Raw genomic sequence first — 21997 nt, 5'->3', positions numbered from 1 at the left:
TTTTAGTTTAAAAATCCCTACATGTTAGCAGTTAAGCCAATTCAGTGGTACTTGATGAAAGAAAGTGATAAGGAGCCCTGGCCAGTGTGGCTCAGTGGATAGAGCTCTGGCCTGTGGACCGAAGGGCCCCGGGTTCGATTCCGGTCAAGGGCATGTACCTCAGTTGCAGGCCTCTCCCTGGCCCGGGCCCTGGTCATGGCGTGTGCAGGAGGCAACCCATCGATGTGTCTCTCTCACATCAATGTTTCTCTTTGTCTCTCCCTCTCTCATTCTCCCTAAAAATCACTGGAAAAATATCCTGGGGTGACAATTAACAAATAATAAAAGCTTAATATGCAAATTGTCCCCTCAACCAGGGGGCGGGGCAGCAGGCGGCCAGGGGAAGGGAGGCCCCCAGCCAGCAGCTGGCAGTGCTAGGGACCCTGCCCTCCCATGAATTCCGTGCACGAGGCCTCGAGTCATAATAATAAAGAAAATGATAGGGAGATACACGTTGCCGTCCTCCCTACCGGCAACAGTCCATTCTATGCCTCTCTCCCCCTCCATGTACATACATAACATATAACACGCGTGCGGCATCACACGCGCTGATTGCGATGCGGGCACCGTTCTCATTGCTATTCATTTGTCAGCTCCTCAGCCTGGAGGCCCACTCATTGTTATTGTTCTCATTTTGCAAATGAGGAAGCGAAGGTCAGCAGTGGCCGGTCCCTCCCCAGGTCACAGCCGAGGTGGGGACGCTGAGATGTGCGTCTGAGCTGGGAAGTGACCGAGTCACCTGCCACCCCGCTCACCTGCGGCTGACAGTCCCTCCCTTCGGTGTCCTCACCTCACTCCTCCTCAGCACGTGCACAAAACATTGCATTTTCAGAGGGGAAAGGAACAGGGGATTTGGAAAACATTAAGTTATTTTTATGTATGTCTTTGTTTTTTGTGACTCCTCAGTCAAGGATATTTTCCCATTGGTTTTTAGAGAGCGTGGAAGGGAGAGGGTGAGACAGAGAGAAACATCGATGTGAGAGAGAGACCCATCCATGGGTTGCCTCCTGTCCGTGTCCCAAGCAGGGCCCCGGCTGGGCAGGAGCCTGCCACCGAGGTACCTGCCCTTGACCGGAATCGAACCCGGGACCCTTCCGTTCGCAGGCCGGCGCGCTACCCACTGAGCCACACCGGCAGGGGCTCTGGAGTTATTTTAGAGTTGAGTGTTAAATGCCTTTCTCTCCTCTATAGAGCGTAAACGGCTCTGGTTAGAACAGTCTGCTCCCATCAGCTCCTATTTCTAACCTGGCCTCGCGGCACTGAGCGCCTCGGGGCGCCAGTCCCCCCTACACAACCCCCCAGTCACACCACGGGGTGGCCACTAGGGAATATCCCGTATCTACAACTGGGCATCTCCAGTTGCAAACCAGTCTTCCCTGACTTTGTGCAGGAGTGACTGGGTGAAAAAACACACAAAAGTTACCGTTTTAGAAATGATTTTACTCCCAGAAAGTTCACTAAGTAGATAGGCCCACGCACAGCACACAGGCTTCTCCCATTGAGAAGGGCACCCCCCTTGTTTTGCTATGGGGTTCCCTCGTGGGAGGAGGCGCCTCACCCTCCTTCGCCCTGTTTCTGCCCGGGGTCCGTGCTCGCCCCAGGCCTCCCCTTGTCTGTTGGGTTGTCTGCAGGCCTCCTGATCCCTAGGAACACTTTGTGCTCTAAGAAAAGTTAGTTTTAGTTCAAACAGGCCCCGGTTTTTCTCCCAGATCTGACTTTTTTATACGTTGGATGAGCTTCATTGTTTCAATGTGGTGACTTTATTCATCTTTGCTTTTTTAAAAAATATATTTTTTTTATTGATTTTTTACAGGGAGGAGGGGAGAGGGATAGAGAGTTAGAAACATCAATCAGCTGCCTCCTGCACACTCCCTACTGGGGATGTGCCCGCAACCAAGGTACGTGCCCTCGACCGGAACCGGAACCGGAACCGAAACCGAACCCGGGACCCCTGAGTCCGCAGGCCGGGGCTCTATCCGCTGAGCCACACCGGTCAGGGCTGATCTTTTCTTTTAAGGCTCCTGGCTCTCCGCCTGCGCCCTCGCAGGCCCCGCCCCCAGGGCCCCGCCCAGCGCCCTGTGGGCGGAGCCGGGCTCTGCTGGACCCGCCCAGGGGTGAGGCGTCCCGTGGAGCCCGTCCTGCCAATCTCAGCGCGGGGCGGGGCCGGCCTGGCCGGGTCGGGGCGTTTCGGCTTCCGCCGCGCGTTCCCCCTGTAGCCCAGCCCGGAGCCTGGACCCCGAGCCTCGCGCAGCCCCGGGCGCGATGGACCCCGCGCTGGCGGCGCAGACGAGCGAGGCGGTGGCGGAGAAGATGCTGCGGTACCGGCGAGACGCGTCGGGCTGGAAGACATGCCGGGAAGGCGTGAGTGTGGCGGGAGGCAGGGTCCTGGGAGTGCCCCCTGGTGCTGGGGTCCACTAGGCCCGCCGGCTCCTCCTCTCCCTGCTGCTTTGCGTGCTCCCAGCCCTGGCGCTGGATTGAGGAGGGCGGGCGCGGGGTGGCGGCGCGGGCGGGCGGGACGGGGAAGAAGAGGGAGGCGTTTCCCTAAAAACAAATACTGGGTCATTGTGCTTGCAAAGAGGTATCTGCCCTTTCCTGGGTGACCTTGTTCCAGGTCACCTGACTGGAGCTGTCCATCACGGTGTGAGCCCCTCCCTTCCTCTGCGTTCCCAGGAGGGTGTCCTGGGCACAGTTTCTTTTTCTTTTTTTTTTTAAAAAAAATATATTTTATTGATTTTTTTACAGCGAGGAAGGGAGAAGGAGAGGGATAGAGAGTTAGGAACATCGATCAGCTGCCTCCTGCACACTCCCTACTGGGGATGTGCCCGCAACCAAGGTCCATGCCCTTGACCGGAATCAAACCTGGGACCCTTGAGTCCACAGGCCGGCGCTCTATCCACTGAGCCACACCGGTTAGGGCGGGGCGCAGTTTCTTACCTGACACTTCTGATGTTTAACACAAGGGCCTCAACCGTTCCAGGAAATGAAATGGTGGCTTTTAAGGTGGTTTTAAAAGCGCTCCGAGCTCCTGTGGTCCGCCTGTCAGGTCCCTCTCTCCGCCCCGCCCAGCCTCAGCCCCCCTAACCCTGGGGTCACCCCATCTCCTCAGGCTCCCAGCCCCTCACCCCCTCTCCTCGCTCTGAACCCTGCGGTTCTTTGCCTTTTGACAGGACGGAGTTACAGTTTCCTGGAGGCCATCCGTGCAGTTCCCAGGGAACTTGTAAGTGCTCGCTGCTCGCAGCCCGTCAGGGCGCCGCACCTCCTGGGGACTCTCGGGGTTCCTTCCTAGCAGATGCCAGTCAGCCCTGGCCCGTGTGGCTCAGTGGATAGAGCGTCGGCCTGTGGACTGAAGGGTCCTGGGTTCGAATCTGGCCAAGGGCACATGCCCGAGGTTGCAAGCTTGATCCCCAGTAGGGGGTGTGCAGGAGGCAGCCGATCAGTGATTCTCTCTCATCATTGATGCTTTTTATAAAATGTATTTATATATTTTTTTAATATATTTTTTATTTTTTTACAGACAGGAAGGGAGAGGGTTAGTTAGAAACATCGATGAGAGAGAAACCTCGATCAGCTGCCTCCTGCACACCCCCTCCTGGGGATGTGCCCGCAACCAAGGCACATGCCCTTGACCGGGAATCGAACCTGGGACCCTTCAGTCCGCAGGCCGACGCTCTATCCACTGAGCCACACCGGTTAGGGCTATTTATATATTTTTTGTTAATCCTCAGCCAAGGATATATTTCCATCGATTTTTACGTAGGGAGAGTGGAAGAGAGAGGGAGAGACAGAGAGAAACATTGATGTGAGAGAGACACACCGATGGGTTGCCTCCTGCACACGCCCGGACCAGGGCCCGGGCTGGGGAGAGGCCTGCAACTGAGGTACGTGCCCTTGAATGGAACCGAACCCGGGACCCTTTGGTCCACAGGCCGACACGCTACCCATTGAGCCACACCGGCCAGGGCTCATCATTGATGTTTCTCTCTCTCCCCCTCTCCCTTCCTCTCTGAAATCAATTAAAATATGTTAAAAAGACAAAAAAAAAGGTGCCAGTCGGCCCAGCACCCAGCAGCGGACTCGCCAGCTCTCTCCAGAACCCCTCCCCCGCACCCCCTTCTACTAACTCATTCCCAGCAGCCACGTCCCGGGAACACTCGGCCCACATCTGTCTGCAGGCCTGCCGGCGGGCGGGGCTGGCGGCTCGGCCCGCTTCCCCGCATGGCTGGCCGGAGTGGAGACGGACATGGCCCCGGTCCTCCCGGGCTAGACGGGCTGATGGGGGCCGCCCGCTCAGCCCCTGTCTGCGCCGCAGGTACCGCGGGGACGGCGTGGTGGACGCGGCCCCGCGGGACGTGTGGGCCTTTGTGAAGCCGCTGCCGGGGAGCCTGCGGGAGACGTGGGACGAGAACGTGAGCAGCTTTGAAGTCATCGAGAGCATCACCGACGTGAGTCTCCCCGGACCCCGCCCGGGAGGACCTGGCCGGCCCGCTGGAGGGGCTGGTGGCACCTTGTGGCAAGTGTGGGGGGGACTCTGCAGCCCCCCCAGTGTCCACTGGGCAGGAAGCAGGTGACCCCGGAGCTCAGAGAGCAGTGGAGGCTGACGGAGGCTGTGAGGGCGGAGGCAGGGACTGGACGTGACCGTGGGCTGTTGAGTTAATTGTCCCCCCAAACCCCACACCGCCCCCCGCATGGGGCCACAGGGTCAGGGTTCCCTGCCAGCGTCCGGCTCGGCCAGGGGCAGCTCCTGGGTGACAGTGGCTCCCTTGGTGGGTCACTAGGCCAGCCCCACTGGTTAGAACTTTCTGGAAATGTTCCCTGTCACTGTTCAGTAGTGGCCGCCAGCCCACGTGGCCCGAGAGCATTTGAAGGGAAGAGAATTGTTTATTTGATTCCGTGACCGTCCGTGTAAATTTGTTTTATTTGTTTTTTGATATATTGTTGATGTCAGAGAGAAAGGGAGAGGGAGAGAGAGACACGTCAATGATGAGAGAGAATCGGGTCGGCTGCCTCCCGCACGACCCACACTGGGGATCGAGCCCGCAACCTGGGCCTGTGCCCTGACCGGGAATCGAACCCTGACCTCCTGGTTCCTAGGTGGATGCTCAGCCACGGAGCCACGCCGGCCGGGCTCGTTTTTAACATGTAACACGCCTGGCAGTTTGGAACAAAACAGGACGTCATGCTTTTAGCTGCGCCTAAATCCCATGATGCAGTTGCCAGCATCTGCTCCAACAAAGTCCTCAGTCAGAAATGGTACATGCGAATCTCTTACCAGGGACCTCAATTCCCGTTCCAAGCAGCCCATGCATTTATCCTAATCATTTATCCTTTTTAAAATATATATATATATATATATATATATATATATATATATATATATATATATATTTTATTGATTTTTTACAGAGAGGGAGAGGGATAGAGAGTTAGAAACATCGATCAGCTGCCACCTGCACACCCCCTACTGGGGATGTGTCCGCAGCCAAGGTACATGCCCTTGACCGGAATCGAACCCGGGACCCTTCAGTCCGCAGGCCGGCGCTCTATCCACTGAGTCACACCGGCCAGGGCTGAAACTAAATATCTAAAACTCACCCGCTCCCTGTAACCACAAGCCTAAGTGGTGAGCAGCTGTGGCTCGCGCTGCGGTGGTCAGTGGCTGACACCTCAGCATGGGCTCCGCAGAACCTGTGCGTCACCAGGACCGCCACGCCCTCAGCCGCCATGAAGCTCATCTCTCCGAGGGACTTCGTGGACCTGGCGCTGGCCACGGAGCTGGAGGACGGGACCCTCATCTCCAGCGGTGAGCGACCGACAGGCCGGGCCACGGGCCTGGGGGCGGCCTGGGCTGCTGCTGCTCCCACCCACTCACTTCCCAGGGAAGCTGGCGGCCGCCCGGCTCCCACGGCACCGTGCCCTGCCCTGTCGGGTGGGGGCAGGAGCCACGGCCATCGGAGACAGGACGGTCCAAGGCCGTCGTTTTATGATCTTATTTTATTATTGTTTTCGTTAAGCCTCGCCCGAGGATATTTGTGCATTGATTTTTAGAGAGAGAGGAAGAGAGAGGGAGAGGGAGAGAGAAACATCCATGATGAGAGAGAATCATGGATCGGCTGCCTCCTGCACGCCCCCTACTGGGGATCAAGCCCGCAACCAGGGCATGTGGCCTGAGCGGGAATCGAACCGGGGACTCTTCCATCTGCAGGCCGACGCTCTATCCACTGAGCCACACGGGCCAGGGCTGATATGTTTCTTGCTCTCCTTGCTGGGTTGGCGGGGGAAGCTGTGTGGGAAGGGCCAGTGGGTGGGGCCGCGGGGGCTCGGGACCTTGGAGCAGGTCCCTGGCTGCCTCCTCGGGCCCCAGGTTGGGGTGCACACTGTGGGGCCCCACCTTCTGCTGCGGCGGCTCACGGCCCTGTGCCCTGTGTTCCAGCTGCCAACGTGGAGCACCCGCTGTGCCCCCCAAGGCCGGGCTACGTGAGGGGACGGAACCACCCCTGTGGCTGCTTCTGCGAACCTGTGCCAGGGTGAGGGCGGGCTTCTGGGCCAGGGGACTGGGAGGAGGGACAGGGAGGGGGGACAGACAGGAGGGACAGGCAGGAGGGACAGGCAGGGGGGAGGAGGGACAGGCAGGGGGTGGAGGGACAGGCAGGAGGGGACAGCAGCTCGAGCGGGATTCTGCTCACAGCGACCCAGCCCCGCCCTGTCCCCTCAGTGATGTGCGCGGAGCACTGGGCATGGGAGAGGCTGTGGGAGCGTTATTCTCCGTGGACAAGTGGGGACCCTCCCTCCGGTCCAGGCAGCTGGTCCCATGGAGCAGATGTGAGCTGAGGCCCAGGGAGGGTCAGGGACGTGTGCGGTCCTCTCTGTGTCCTCTGAGCCCCGCCCCCCAGCCTGGGACCCCTGTCCCACAGGCCGCCTCTGAGTGCATCCACCGTGCGTCCCCCAGAGCTCAGCCCGGGTGGAGTGGTCCTTGCTCTCACAGGGGGTGGCCAGTTTGCACCAGGTGGTTCTGGGTAATAACCTGAGGTCACTGGGTCAGGCTGACAGCCGGCAGGTGGGTCAGAGGCCCCGAGTGGGGCGGGGTGCGTCCAGGGAGTCGCGGAGGCTGTTGGGTAGAGTGGGGGTGCAGGAGGTGGGGGTCTGGGCCTCGAGTAGCAGAGGCCACACTGTAGGGTTTGGGGCCCTGTGAGGACTGGGCGCCAAAGAGGAGGCCACTGTGGGCCCAGTGCTGTGATTGATCGAGGACAGGCGGTCAGAGAGCATTCAGCAGTACTCTCAGCGGTCCGCACACTTTGTCGGCAAACATTCACTGACCTTAGAGGCCTGGGTTCGATGCTGGGCGCTCTGCTCTGTTCCACGGGTCTGCGTGTCTGTGTTTAGGCCAGGGCCAGGCTGTGAGATGACCCTGGGCTCGTGGTGTTTGAGATCAGGCAGTGAGGCTCCTCCAGCTCTGTTCTTCTTTCTCAAGATCGCTGTGGCTCTTCGGGCCCTTTTGTGGTTCCTATAAATTTTTTTTGGAGTATTTGTTCCAATTCGGTGAAATATGCTGTTGGTTATCTTGATAGGAACCGTGTTGAATCTGTAGATTGCTTTGGATCGTGTGGACGTTTTAATGATGCTAATTCTTCCCATCCATGAACATGGTATGCACTTCCCATCCATGAACATGGTATGCACTTCCCATCCATGAACATGGTATACACTTCCAACCCATGAACATGGTATACAGTTCCCACCCATGAACATGGTATACACTTCCCATCCATGAACATGGTATGCACTTCCAACCCATGAACATGGTATACAGTTCCCATCCATGAACATGGTAGGCACTTCCCACCCATGAACATGGTATGCACTTCCCACCCATGAACATGGTATGCACTTTCCATCCATGAACATGGTATGCACTTCCCATCCATGAACATGGTATGCACTTCCCATCCATGAACATGGTATGCACTTCCCATCCATGAACATGGTATGCACTTCCATTTATTTGTATCTTCTTCAATATCTCACAGTTTCCCGAGTCCAGGTCTTTACCTCTCTGGTTAAGTTTATTAGCAGGTATTTTATTCTTTTTGATGCTGGTGTAAATGTGACTGTTTTCTTCGTTGGTTATTGGTGCGTAAAAAAAACATTATACTCGTAAATTTTTTTCAGGGCTTTAGAGTTTTTTGTCCATGTAGATCAAGCATGTCAAACTTGCAGCCAGCGGGCCGCACCCACGAGTTTGACATGCTTGATGTAGATTATAACCATCAGTATTTACTGTGTTTGGAGGTAAAAATGGGAAATTTTTAGAATGTTTTAAAGTAACAAATTACATATTAACAAATGTTTTTATGAAAAATCACAATATTTTTCCAAACAACCACCAAAAACAGTGAAAGGAGTGGTAGTGTTTCACATTTGCCTGTCTCTGCAATGCCGGGCATCAGGGAAGCCCATGTCTGCTCCTGCGCCCGGGGTGTTGTGATGCCAACTGCCCATCCTGTGGCCTGGAGCACACGCTACCCTCGTGGGTGAATGAGAGTGAAAATGGTTTTGACCTTCAGATGCCCTTGAAAGGGTGTCAGGAGCCCCCAGGTCCCCCAGACAGAGTGCGTGCCCTGTGTCCAGAGCAGGGGGTGAAGGACCTTCTGGCTGGGGGTGGGCCGCTCCGTGTGGCCACTGGTGTGACCCTAGCCTAGAACCTGCCCCGACCGCAGCGCCCCCTGCGCACAGCAGGTCCAGGGCCCAGGGCGGTGCCATCGCCGTCCGGCCACGCCAGGGCGGCTCCCTGCCTGCCCCACCTGCGGGCGCCTCAGCGGACGCCTCACCCAGCTGTGCTGTCGCCTCCCAGGGAGCCCGGCCAGACCAGGGTGGTCACCTTCTTCCAGACGGACCTGAGCGGGCTCCTCCCGCAGCGCGTGGTGGACGGCTTCTTCCCCCGCAGCATGGCCGGCTTCTACGCCAACCTCCGGAGCGCAGTGAGGTCAGCAGTGCCCTCTCGTGCCCACGCTGCTCTGTCTGTGGCCTCCCCCCCCCCCCGTGTGTTCCCCGTACACTCCCTGCATGCCCCTCGCATGTCCCCTGTGCCCCCCCACGTGCCCCCATCCCCCCGCGTACCCCTGTACACCCCATGCCCCACACCCCCGTGTGCCCCCGTACACCCCCTATGTGCCCCCCACATGCCCCCATCCCCCTGCGTGCCCCCCGTAACCCCCACATGCCCCCAGTGCCCCCATGTGCCCCCTTACACCCTCTGCCTGCCCCATACCCCCCCGCGTGCCTCCCCTACACTCCCCGTGTGCCCCTGTCACCCTGCCTCATGTCTCCCGTCCCCCCCATGTCCCCCGTCTCCCCGCGTGACCCTGTCCCCCCCGCCACGTGTCTCCTGTCCTCCCCATGTGCTCCCACCCCCTCCTGGCTTCCCCGCCCCACAGCTGGGACCCCGGGTCTGGTGCGCTTATGCTGCCACAGCAGCTCCGCAGTTTGGTGTGATGGGCAGTATTTTCCAAAAACAGCCCAGCAACCGCCCCCTCCCTCCCACCCGCAGGCTGGTGCCAGCGCACGCAGAGGGCACAGAGGCCGCGGGGCCCATCCAGTGACGAGGCGCACAAACCGGGTAGCCCGCCAGGGACGCCCGCCTGCGGCACCCAGCACCTGCGGGGAGAGGCCCCGCGAGGTCGGCCGCCAGCCCTGTGAGCAAGCCCTGCCACTGGGGTCCCGCCGGTGCCCGTGAGCGGCCCTCCCAGCCCGCCCGCTGCCGGGGACCGTGGGGGTGGCTCGTCACGGCGCTGCCTGGGGACAGCAGGACAGGGCACCGCAGCAGGTGCAATACACCCCACTTTATTCCAGCGCGGTGTCCGCGTGGGCTCTGTGCATCGCCCGTTTCACCAGCCGCCCCGCGCTGCGGCCTGGCCTTCGGTACCTGGTGCTGGGCCGTCCCTGCAGGTCCGAGCCCCGGCCGAGGCCGAGCCCTGGGCGGGCTGAGTGACCCTGAGAATCGTGTGCTGCGGCTCCGGCGTCCACGCGGCCTACGGGTTTACAGGGCTTGGGGTCCCCTGGGGCCGCGGGCTCTTCCTCCGGATGAGAATGGGGACCGGCCCGTCCGGCAAGGCCTTGATGAGGCTCCAGGCCTCAAAGCGCGTGAGACCCTGTGCGGCCGCCCCCGCCAACTGTAGCACCTCGTCCCCCGGCTGCACGCTCTCCGGTCCTGAGGCTGACCCTGGGGAGGGAGAGGGAGGCGTGGGCTCAGGGGTCGGGACGGGACAGGCACCTCCTCCCGCCCGCGGCTGCGGGGACGGAGGGACGGCTGGAGGGACGGAGGGACGGCTGGAGGGACGGAGGGACGCAGGCGCACCTGTGAAAACCCGGTTGACGGTGAGGGGCCTGTCCCCTTGCAGCGAGCCCCGCCCGCCTTCCAGGCTGAAGCCCAGCCCCGCAGGCGTCTTCTCCAGCGTCAGCGTCAGCGTCACCATGGCGACCGCGGCCTCCGTTGCTGGGGGAGACGGTTGTTAGGGACGCTCGCCCTTGGCCACGCGCCCTTTGCTGACCTGTGCGTGCTGGCCACACGGCCCAGCAGCCCCAGGCCCGGCCAGTGCCCCCCGTGCCCAGCGGGGGACTTACCGGGGTCTGCGGGGATGTCACTGGCCGCGGCGGCCGGGGTGGCAGCCGCCGGGGAGGAGCGCAGGGCGGGTACGGCCTCCGCTGGGGGTGCCGGCCGCCGGGTGACCACCACGGCCTGCCGGGGGTCCCGCGCCTGGCGCAGGATGGCCAGCGCGTCGTTGTGCGTGGCCCCCTTGAGGGACTTGCCGTTGATGGACAGCACCTCGTCGCCCTTCTGGATGGTGCCCTCCTGGGCGGCCAGCCCGCTGGGGAACACCCTGTGGACCTGGGGGCAGAGGTCAGGGCTCCAGCCTCCTGCGTCAGGTCCAGGGTCTCGCCGGGGGTCGGAGCGCGTCGCCAACGTGGGGGTCTCGGGTGTGTCCGAGGCCCGCATCCCCCCCCCCTCAGAGCAGCCCGTCCTCCCCGCCCGTCTCAGCCTCTGATTGCAGCGGCCTCGGCCCCCAGGGGCCACCACCGTCCAGTCGGCATCCCGCTCCCGTGGCAGCACCAGGACGCAGCACCTGCGGGACCTGCCGTCCCGGGGCCTCCCGCCAGGGGCCTGATCCGCGTCACCGGCAGGTCCCCGTCCCGGCTGCACGGCCGCCCTCAGGCCCCGAGGTCACCGGTCACCAGGCCCCGTGTCAGGGCTCCAGAGGGAGGCCAGGCCCTGGGACTGGGTGTCCTTGGGCGATCACGCTCCTGCCCGCGTGGGAGATCTTTGTTAAGTGAGGGTCCCGCTGAGGCTGGAGCTGGTCACAGGCGGGATGGGAACTGAGCTCCTAGGAAGGGCGACTGCCTGCCCTGAGCCCCCCCACCCCCCTCACCCCCCGGCCTGGCCTACCGCCCCTCTTCCCCACACAGGCCGCGGGGCCACTCATCGTGACCTCCAGGTCCCAGCCCCCTGCCCCTCACCCTGGCCCCCTGCCCCTCACCCTGACCCCTGCCCTCCAGGTCCCCGCCCCCTGCCCCTCACTGTGACCCCCTGCCCTCCAGGTCCCCGCCCCCTGCCCCTCACCATGACCCCTGCCCTCCAGGTCCCTGCCCCCTGCCCCCTGCCCCTCACCCTGACCCCTGCCCTCCAGGTCCCTGCCCCCTGCCCCTCACCCTGACCCCTGCCCTCCAGGTCCCTGCCCCCTGCCCCTCACCCTGACCCCTGCCCTCCAGGTCCCCGCCCCCTGCCCCTCACCCTGACCCCTGCCCTCCAGGTCCCCGCCCCCTGCCCCCTGCCCCTCACTGTGACCCCCTGCCCTCCAGGTCCCCGCCCCCTGCCCCCTGCCCCTCACCCTGACCCCTGCCCTCCAGGTCCCCGCCCCCTGCCCCCTGCCCCTCACCCTGACCCCCTGCCCTCCAGGTCCCCGCCCCCTGCCCCCTACCCCTCACTGTGACCCCCTGCCCTCCAGGTCCCCGCCCCCTGCCCCCTGCCCCCACCCCCACTCACCGTGACCTCCTTGCTCTCCAGGTCCGCGCCCCCCGCCAGGCTGAAGCCCAGGCCGGCGCCCTCCTCCTTGTGCAGGATGGTGACGTGGATGCTCTCCAGCTGCTGCGGGGAGAAGCGCGGGACTCGGTCCGAGCTGCTCCGGGGAAGCCGCTTCCCCCCCCCCACCCCCCTCCCCCTGCCCCACGTGGGGCGCGGCAGGAGCACCGCGGGGCCCAGCCGAGCCCCCACCCCAGCACCTGCGCCCAGCCCCCGAGCTGCCCGCACATGGCACCCCCCAGCCTGTCCCGCTCTGGATCTGGGGTCCCCGCGGGTCACTTCTAGGAGCCAGACGGGCCCTGGGGAGACCCGGAGGCTCCCGCGCCAGTTCCCACGGGCCCCCGCGGGGAAGGCAGGCCCCCGGGCGACCGGGTGCTTCGCGCTCGGAAAGGAGAAGCCAGAAGCCAGGCGGTTCCGGTTTCATGGTGTTTGGAGGCTAATGTCTCCAGAGACCAACCTGCGACCCGATCGATGCTCCTGCAGGGCACGTGGCTCCCCGGCCACCAGGTGGCGCCCCGGAGCCCCAGCGAGGACGCCAGCAGGACACCCGCAGCCCCTGGCCCTGACCTCTGACTGGGAGGCCCCAGGCCTTGCTGCAACCCCCCCCCAACCCCCCGGCCCAGCCTCCCAGCAGTCCCCCCCCCCCCCGGTGCAGAGGCCCTGGGCGAGGGAACCCCAGGGTCCTGACCTGGGATGCAGCTCTCACCCAGGCAGCCCTGGGGTGCACCCACCGCCACCCACCAGGGCCTCAGCCGCCCCCCCCCCACACACACACACCCTGGGCTGGCGCCTGGCCCCGCAGCCACTGGTGATCAGAAAGCGCGTGGGAAGCGGGACTTGCAGGGGCGGAAGCGCGCGCGCAGCTTGGCCACCCTGGGAGGCCCCTCGGGGTGCAGGGGAGGCCCCATGGGAGATCGCGCTCTGCTCCCCGGCAGCATCTCCCTGAGATGCGGGGGGGGGGGGGGGACGACGCGTGGGACAGGAAGTGGCCCCCGCGGAGCGAGAGCAGGCCCTGCAGCCGGAGCCTCGCCTCTGCTCAGAGACTGAGCTTTGCACGAGCTGCACCCAAGCCCAACCCTCCCCCGTGGAGGCCTCGTTGCGGGTCCGGGACGCTGTCCCTCCCCACGGGGCTCAGCTGCCTCCCCGGGGGCCTCGGAGGCACGCGCTGTCCCCCCAGACGTGAACCCACCTTCAGCGTGGCCGCGTCCAGCTCCTTCACCTCCTCGATGAACTTCCTCAGCTCCTCGGCGCTGAGCAGGGACAGGACCGCCTGGCCGGGCGCGGGGGCGCAGGCCTCGGCCTCCGCGGGCTCCCCGAGGCCCTCCGTGTACTCCCGCAGCTCCGAGAGGCTGCAGGGGGAGCGGCGGCGGGGTCAGGGCTGCGCCCAGGCCAGGCAGGCCGGGTGCCCAGCGCTGTGCAGGTGCGCGTCCTGTTGCCCATGGCAACAGGCCTGCGGCTCTGGACAGACACCTTCCCCATGATGGTGAGGTGGGAGCCCGGATGGCAGGTGACTTGTGGGCCCACAGCTGTGCCAGGTGAGGTCCCCCGTGGCCCCACCGTAGCCGGCCATCAGGGGTCAGCTCACTCGCTATGGGGGTGCCCCCAGCTAGCCATCAGGGGTCAGCTCACTCGCTACGGGGCGCCCCCAGCTGGCCATCAGGGGTGGCTCGCTCGCTCAGGGGTGCCCCCAGCTGGCCATCAGGGGTGGCTCGCTCGCTCAGGGGGCGCCCGCGAGCCAGCAGCCGGCTCTCCTGGTCTGTGGGACTCATGTACGCGTCTAGCGATGTCTCGTGGCTTCACTCTGTTTTGCCTGAAGCTGGTCCTAGTCTTGGGGGATCAGCCCTCTGGTTGGCAGGACTGTGGGGGGCCGCGCCCCAGCACCTCCCAGAGCAGAGCAGCTTCTCGCGCCCCCCCCCCCACCCCCGCCCCAGCCGGGCCCTGGGTGGGCCCTGCACAGGCGCGCTGTCTGCAGAGGCTGGGCCTGGAGGAAGCGATGCGGGGAGGCGAGAATAGAGGAAATTGGGGAACGCAGAGTCCCCAGAAGGAGGGAGGAGTGAATGGGGGTGCCCAGGGCATCGCTGGGGCCGCCGGACTCTGGGGCAAGTGTCGCCACTTCCTCATGAGACTCGGGAGGAATCGGGGAGCCCGGGAGGGACTTGCGTGAGGCCAACGAGGGGGGGCGCCGGGGTCATGACCTCCTGTCGGAGGAAGGAGCCCCTGTGCAGGGCCAGCAGGAACCCCAAGGGGGCACCCCTGGCGCCGCGTGTGCGTCCCTGAGGGGGGCGTCCCAGCTCACCTTCACCCCTCCCAGCCCAGCGCTGGGCAGCTTCCTCTGCAGGAAGGCTGAGCTGCCCCTCCCTCTCACGCACACACGCGCACACACATGAATGCACACACATGCACGCACGTGTGCGCGCACATACGCACTTGCAGGCACACATGCATGCACACACACACGGATGCATGTGCACGCGTGCACTCATATGCACTTGCACTACATGCACACGCATATGTGCACACAGGTGCACTCGTGTGCATGCATCACACATGCAGCCATGCACACGGACAAGAGGAGGAGGGCAGGCCGCCCTGGGGGGAGCCGGGGCGCCCTTACTTGAGGGAGAACCCCGAGTCGGTGCTGCTGGCCGCCGGGTCCGGGCCAGGCGAGGACGCTGCCGACCCCGCGTCCCGGGGGCTGCCGGGGGCCGGCCCGCCGGAGAGCGCGGCCGAGGCCGGGAGGCACAGCAGGGAGCGCATGACGGCCGAGGACACGCGGCTGCTGAGGGCGTAGAGCGGGCCCGTCCGGTCGTCCGCCGGCGGCACGTCCAGCGACCGCGTGCGGGTCAGCGGGAAGCTGCGGGCGCGCTGGCCGGGCGCCTTGAGCCCCGAGCCCGGGGGCCCCGCCGTTGGCGCGGGCAGCAGCCGGGGCAGGGGGTCCGGGGAGGGGGCTTTCTCTCGGGGCGGCGGCTCCGGGGGCGGGGTCCCCGGGGCACCCCCCTCGCCGGCCTCCGTGGCCGCGTGGGGACCAGGGCGCGGCTCCTCCTGCTGTGGCCGTGGCTGCTCCGCGGCGGGGGGCGCCCCTCGTCCCCAGGGGCCAGGACCCCCCCGAACTTCCTGCTTCCCGGGCGGCTCCGAGCGGGGGCGCTGCAGGCTGGGTCTCAGGGCGGCTTTGGGGGGCAGCGGGGAGGAGCCGAAGGTCTCGAAGGAGCTGATTTTCTGGCGGATGGAACCCGAGGCCGGGGCGGGCAGCCCCGAGGGCTTCCTGGAGGCGGCGACCGGCGATTCGCCAGGGTCCGGGCCGCGAGGCCGCAGCCCCTTCAGGCTCTGGCGGAACCAGGCCGGCTTGGGGGCCACGGGGGGGCCCCTCTTCACGGCGCCGCCGTCGGCGGGCGGGTGCCCTCGGGGGGCGCCGTGGCTGGTGTCCGGCTTCGGGGGGCCGCCCTCCGCGGGGCCCGGCGTCCCGTCCACGGCGAGGCCAGGGGGCTGGAGGGCGAGGCTGTGGCTCTCGCTCATGATGGGGCTGAACAGGCTCCGGATGCAGCCGGAGATGCGCACCCACGGGTCCTCAGGGCCGCCGTCCACGCGCGCCGGCCGCTGCAGCGCAGTCACTGCGGACAGACACCGGCGGGGTTGCCGTTGCACCGGCCGAGGGGCCCTCCTGAGGCCTGGTTTCGGGGTGCAGGGCGCGGGGGAGGGGCGGGCAGGAGGGGTGACCCTGTGGGTAGGAGCTGCGGATGGGGTGGGGAGGGGGTGCAGCGGGCAGGAGGCTCGCCCCGGTGGAGGGACTGGGTGGAGGCCTCGCCGGCCAGGGTGCAACCCCGTGGTCCTGCCCCCCCACCCAGGACACGCCCCCAACTTGCTCCTTCTAAGGCACCAGGTCTGCAAGGAGCATCCCAGGTCCCGCCCGGCTCAGCCGGCGGTGAACACCCTCCCGGACCTGCCCACCGGCCTGTGCACGGGCCCCGGCCTGCTGGCCATGTGCTCGCCGGCCTTCCACCCCTCGTACCCGGATCCCCCACACAGACACCCCGGATCCCCCACACAGACACCCAGGATCACCCACGCAGACACCCAGGATCCCCCACGCAGACACCCCGGATCCCCCACACAGACACCCCGGATCCCCCACACAGACACCCCGGATCCCCCACGCAGACACCCCAGATCTCCCACACAGACACCCCGGATCCCCCACACAGACACCCCGGATCCCCCACGCAGACACCCCGGATCCCCCACACAGACACCCCAGATCTCCCACACAGACACCCCGGATCCCCCACGCAGACACCCCGGATCCCCCACGCAGACACCCAGGATCACCCACGCAGACACCCCGGATCCCCCACGCAGACACCCCGGATCCCCCACGCAGACCCCAGGATCCCCCACGCAGACACCCCGGATCCCCCACGCAGACACCCAGGATCCCCCACGCAGACACCCAGGATCACCCACACAGACACCCCGGATCTCCCACACAGACACCCCGGATCCCCCACGCAGACACCCAGGATCCCCCACGCAGACTGCAGCCTCACCCACTCAGACACCCTGGATCACCCACACAGACATCCCAGATCCCCCACACAGACACCCCAGATCCCCCACGCAGACACCCCTGATCACCCACACAGACACCCCCGATCTCCCCACAGACAGGAGGCTCCCACCCCAACAGCACCCTCGTTCCCGCTGCCTCAACGCGATGGCTCCTGACCCTCCACCTGCCCGTCTTCCGCCATCGCCAGATGCAAGACATGGATCCCCAGGTCAGACTGGGGTCCCACCCTCCGTGGCCTCTGCACAGCCCTTGTCCTGGGGGCCCGCAGTCCTACCTGGGCTGCCGCCTCTGCCCCCCGGCTCGGCCGCCTCGGGGGACGCCGGCTGCAGGCCGCCCGCAGGTCCCGGGCAGCAGGCGAGGGCAGGGGGGGCTCCGGCCCCCGGGACTTCCCGCGGTGGCAGCGGTGGCAGCAGCTGGCTGGCTTCCTGTGGCGTAAACAGGAAGCGAGACTGTGTCAAAACGGTGGCCTCCGTGTGCGACAGGCAAGCGCCGGGTCGGGCAGGAGGCGGGCGAGGGGGGCCTCGGTGAGAAGTCGGCAGCTCCCGGCCCGTGAGCAGGGCCCCGGGTGCCGTGCGGGCCCGGTCCTCACGCCTCATCCCTGCGGGCATCGGGAACACGGCCTCCGTTTGTATCGGGGTGTTTTGTGTTATTTTTATAGAAAACAAAGGTAGTAATTTTTAACTTAGAAAAAGATGCCCTATTTTTTAAAAAAATATTTTTATTGATCTCAGACAGGAAGGGAGAGGGAGAGAAAGAGAAAGATCCATGATGAGAGAGAATCATGGATCGGCCGCCTCCTGCACGCCCCCTACTGGGGATCGAGCCCGCAACCCGAGCCTGTGCCCTGACCGGGAATCGAACCCAGGACCCTTCAGTCTGCAGGCTGACACTCAATCCATTGAGCCGAACCGGGTAGGGCAAAAATACCCTATTTTAATACGAGACAACCATGCGTGAGAATGCAACCAAATTGGGGTTTTTTTTAAATTATTTTTTTCAGAGAGGAAGGGAGAGGGCGAGAAACATCCATGATGAGAGAGAACCATCGATCAGCTGCCTCCTGCAGGCCCCCTACTGGGGATCGAGCCCGCAACCCGGGCATGAGCCTGGACCGGGAATCGAACCCAGGACCCTTCAGTTTGCGGGCGGATGCTCTATCCACTGAGCCACACTGCTCAGGCCCGAATTGGTCTTTAAACAAACATCCTAGTGTCAGAAGCAGCAGCGGACTCTCCGCGCTGGAGGAGCCTGCAGCCGGGCACCTTGGGAATGAACACACAACTCCCACACAAACGTGCAGGTTGTCTGAGCAGAGGCGTGGCGGCCACGTGGGGCGGGAGGACAGACACACCCGGGTGTCCTCCCCCACACGTGATCGTGGGTAAAGCAGGTGTTTGGCATGAGAGGGGGCGACGGGCGGTGCGAGCCGCGGCCCGATTCCATGAATGAAGCTCTGTGCCCTTCACTTACTGCTAAATCCTCCTTTGGTTGAGGATCGCACAAACACTTTCCGCCAAGAAATACTGCCCTTGAAATCCAAAATGGGGCCCCTTTCCTGCCACCCCATGAGCTACGCGTGACCTCGTGTTGATAGGCTACGTGTCTGCGTTGCTGTGGTCCATGGAGGCCAGCGGTTCTCAACCTTCCTAGCGCCGCGACCCTTTCATACGGCTCCTCATGTTGTGGCGACCCCCAATTTCATGGCTACACATTGAACATCATGAAAGCAGAGCGATTCACCACAAAAACAATCTGTAATGATAGATGTGTTTTCCGATGGCCTTAGGCGCCCCCTGTGAAAGGGTCGTTCGACCCCCAAAGGGGTCGGGACCCACAGGTTGAGAACCGCTGATAGGCCAAGCCTGTCAAACTCATGAAATAAATGAGGCATGCGGCCCGCGGGCCACGAGTTTGACATGCTTGGTGTAGGTAGGCGGTCAGCAGGGTTGGTGGGCGATGTGTATCGGGATTCCGGCTACAGAGCAGGCTCCTGGATGGGGCCTAAATCACCACCAGCTCAGCCCTAACCGGTGTGGCTCAGTGGATAGAGCGTCGGCCTGCGGACTGAAGGGTCCCGGGTTCGATTCCTGTCAAGAGCATGTACCTGGGTTGCGGGCACATCCCCATTGGGAGGTGTGCGGGAGGCAGCCGATCGATGTTTCTCTCTCATCAATGTTTCTAAGTCTCTACCCCTCTCCCTTCCTCTCTGTAAAAAAGAAAAATAAAAAATCAATAAAATCTATTTAATAAATAAAAAATAAATCGCCACCAGGTCTCTCGAATTTTAACCTGTCTCGATGCTCAGGCGAATAACTCTATGGGCGTCGGTCATTGCTTGGGTCTAGGGCTCAAGATAGCGGGGCCTCGAGTCCCCGTTTGGGTCTCAGCTGTTGTGGAGTCGGGCCCCTAACGTCAGTTTTGTGGGGTTTGTTTTCGATACAGCTTTCGATTTCAGCCCTGAAAATCCTCCGACCAGGTCGGTGCCGGGCCAGATGGATCTGGGTCAATGGCTTGGCGGTGATTTCGGGCAGGAAGTTGTGTACAGTGGGGCCTTGACTCACGAGTGTCCCGACGAACGAGCGTTTGGAGATCCGAGCCGTCTCTCGGCCGGTTTTTTGCTTTGAGTTTCGAGCTAAAATTCGGGTTACGAGCCAGCTTCAGATACCCCACCGCTAGCTGGCGCAGCGAACGTCACAGTGAACCCCACCACATCAGCCCAGCACCACGTGTCTCACTCGTTCACTGTTGATTTGACATACGAGTAATCTGAGTTACGAGCTCCGTCACGGAACGAATGAAACTCGTCAGTCAAGGCCCCACTGTACTGACACAGGCGAATAGGAGCATCCCTCCGCGTGGAGAGGTGCGGTCAGTGTGCGGGTTGCACACATGGGAGAGACGCCGACATGGGAGTGTGTGGCAGGGGCCGGGGGCCAGGTGCTGCTATGCGATGTTTCTGTTTGTTTGCTGTCGTTTTTTAAAGATATTTGTATTGATTTCAGAGAGGAAGGGAGAGGGAGCGAGAGAGAAACATCCGTGATGAGAGAGGATCGTGGACCAGCTGCCTCCTGCGACGGTGAGCAGAATTGGCGGTGACTTAGACGGGGCCGGACACAGAGTCAGAGCGGCCGTGGCTGGTGGTACAAGTAGGGAGTTTGTAGCAGAACTTGCATAGAATGTAAGTCAGGGCCTCTGGCCCTAACCGGTGTGGCTCAGTGGATAGAGCGTCGGCCTGCGGACTGAAGGGTCCCAGGTTCGATTCCGGTCAAGGGCATGTACCTGGGTTGCGGGCACATCCCCAGTGGGGAGTGTGCAGGAGGCAGCTGATCGATGTTTCTCTCTCATCAATGTTTCTAACTCTCTATCCCTCTCCCTTCCTCTGTAAAAAAATAAATAAAATAGATTAAAAAAAAAAAAAGTCAGGGCCTCTGCCCTCCGGCGAGCGTCCACGGGCGAGGCCACGCTGTCAGGATTCCACGGGGCGAAGGGACGCGGGGCAGCGCCGTCAGTGTTCGTCTGGTTGAGATTATGTTGGGATCGTGTGTGACGTAGACCGATGGCTGGCAGGACGTCAGGTAGGAGTGGAGGACGGGAGTACAGTGTTTAGGGCCAGCATGTCAAACTCGCGGCCTGCGTACGTACGGCCACAACGAATATTTTTGCAGCCCAGCCAATATAAGGGTATGTAAGGAACGTTTTAATAAAAATTTCGTGACTTAATTTTTACACTATCCTATTATACGTAACCCTATGTAATAAAACCCTAATACGCAAATTGACCGAACAGCAGAACAACCCGTCGCTATGACGCGTACTGACCACCAGGGGGCCGACGCTCAATGCAGGTGCTGCCCCCTGGTGGTCAGTGCGCTCCCACGGGGGGAGCGCTGCTCAGCCAGAAGCCGGGCTCACGGCTGGTGAGCTCAGTGGCGGTGGTGGGAGCCTCTCCCGCCTCCGCTGCAGGTGGGTGGTAAGGAGCCAAGGGTCACAGACTGTGAGAGGGATGTCTGACTGCCGGCTTAGGTCACAGGCCAGGCCAAGGGACCCCATCTGTGCACGAATCCATGCACCGGGCCTCTAGTTATTAATAACGAACTACAACTACAACGTTCGCTAACGACTGATGACTGTCATCGTGTTGCATTCGCGTCCCTCACGCGCCTCACGCGCAGGCGCGCCGTCTCTCCCCACTGATACCGGCAGCGAATGTTCCGGCAGCCGGTGGCCACGTCCTTGGTCTGGGACTGACCTGCTTGGTGTGCACAACAGGAAATATCTCGCTTTCGGAGAACGAGAGAAATAGGTTTATCTGCGTGACGCTTATCCATTTGTGCAGGGACTCAGGGTCTGGTGAGTTCATGCTCAAGGAAAAGTATTAATTTTTACTAAAATGTTCTGTTACTTTATGTTCATGGTGACTCATTTATCTCAGCCCTTTGCATTCAGCACGGCTCTATCGAAAGAAACCTACGTTTCTATGAAAACGGAAGCTTTTGTCTTTTTGCGGCCACGTCCACGCAAACCTTGTTTATCTGGCCTGTGTTAGCCTCTGAGCGGGACATGCTTGGTTTAGGGGTGCAGTGGGGGTGCTTGGGGTAGCGAGAGGAGAGCAGGGTGTAGGTCCCACAACAGAAACGTCAGAGGATCTAAAGAAACGTATGCTCACGCGACGGGGCCAGACCCACGCTTCCTGTGTCATTCCTGACTGTGACCACATACTGACCGGTACAGTGGGGCCTTGACTTACGAGTTTAATTCATTCCCAGACCCAGCTCGTTAAGGAGCTCGTTAACTCAAATTACTCTGTCAACTCAATGCAAAAAGTCCTTGGAGAGACAGCTGGTATCTCAAAAAACTCGTTAGTCGGGACACTCGTAAGTCAAGGCCCCACTGTATGGAGGCTGGTGGGGCAGGAGTGAGTGCTGGCATTTTCATTGCATTTATAGCGCGGACAGCCGTTCGCCAACCCGTAAGGTTTCAGGTGTAAAAATTCAGCAGGACCCCGTCTGCCCCTGCTCCTGCCCCCGCCGCCCCCACCCCCCTCCCCCACAGCCTCTGCCCTCCCCCCGCCATCAGGTCAGGGCAGAGGCCGGGGGCGGCCCTGCAGTGACCAGCGCCCCGACGGGAGGAGGGACACCGGGTGAGGAACCGGAGCCCGTGTCTAGGAAATGCGGGGCCAGCAGCCGGCAAATCAGACGGGTGGGTGTGAGGGTCCCTTTACGGGGAATCAGCGGGCAAAGGTATGAGAGCTTCCGGGAGGCCCGGTTCCGGTGGGCGCGGGTGGGCGCGGGTGAGCTCGGGTGGATTCGGGTGGGATCAGGTGA

General features: G+C 62.6%; 2 protein-coding genes across 4 annotated transcripts in view; one reads left to right on the top strand and one right to left on the bottom strand.

The window, feature by feature from the left end:
- The first annotated feature begins 2210 nt into the window (after positions 1-2210).
- STARD5 (StAR related lipid transfer domain containing 5) lies at positions 2211-9884 on the top strand. 2 transcript variants are annotated; one of them, XM_059678321.1, is made up of 7 exons: positions 2211-2400; positions 3207-3256; positions 4349-4481; positions 5722-5839; positions 6470-6563; positions 8888-9019; positions 9584-9884. In XM_059678321.1, exons 1-7 carry the CDS (start codon positions 2302-2304, stop codon positions 9633-9635), a joined length of 678 nt encoding a protein of 225 aa, XP_059534304.1. In that variant the 5' UTR covers positions 2211-2301; the 3' UTR covers positions 9636-9884. The 2 variants fall into 2 exon arrangements, with proteins under 2 accessions (XP_059534304.1, XP_059534305.1); XM_059678322.1 differs by lacking the exons at positions 8888-9019; positions 9584-9884 and adding an exon at positions 7420-8881.
- A 137-nt stretch (positions 9885-10021) lies between these two features.
- The window catches only part of IL16 (interleukin 16), a 62431-nt gene continuing 50455 nt past the window's right edge, over positions 10022-21997 (bottom strand). The window contains exons 13-19 of one of the 2 annotated variants that reach the window (XM_059678320.1): positions 16948-17098; positions 14724-15717; positions 13299-13458; positions 12074-12172; positions 10657-10921; positions 10391-10528; positions 10022-10255 (exon numbers count right to left, since the gene is read on the bottom strand). In XM_059678320.1, coding sequence (XP_059534303.1) covers positions 10065-10255; positions 10391-10528; positions 10657-10921; positions 12074-12172; positions 13299-13458; positions 14724-15717; positions 16948-17098 — 1998 coding nt within the window. In that variant the 3' untranslated portion in view covers positions 10022-10064. Of the gene's footprint in view, positions 10256-10390; positions 10529-10656; positions 10922-12073; positions 12176-13298; positions 13459-14723; positions 15718-16947; positions 17099-21997 lie in introns of both variants that reach the window. The other variant, XM_059678319.1, reaches the window with a different exon arrangement.

This window comes from Myotis daubentonii, chromosome 21 (assembly GCF_963259705.1).
Source record: "Myotis daubentonii chromosome 21, mMyoDau2.1, whole genome shotgun sequence".
NCBI classification, from domain to species: domain Eukaryota; kingdom Metazoa; phylum Chordata; class Mammalia; order Chiroptera; family Vespertilionidae; genus Myotis; species Myotis daubentonii.
This window is presented reverse-complemented; position numbering and strand designations above follow the sequence as displayed.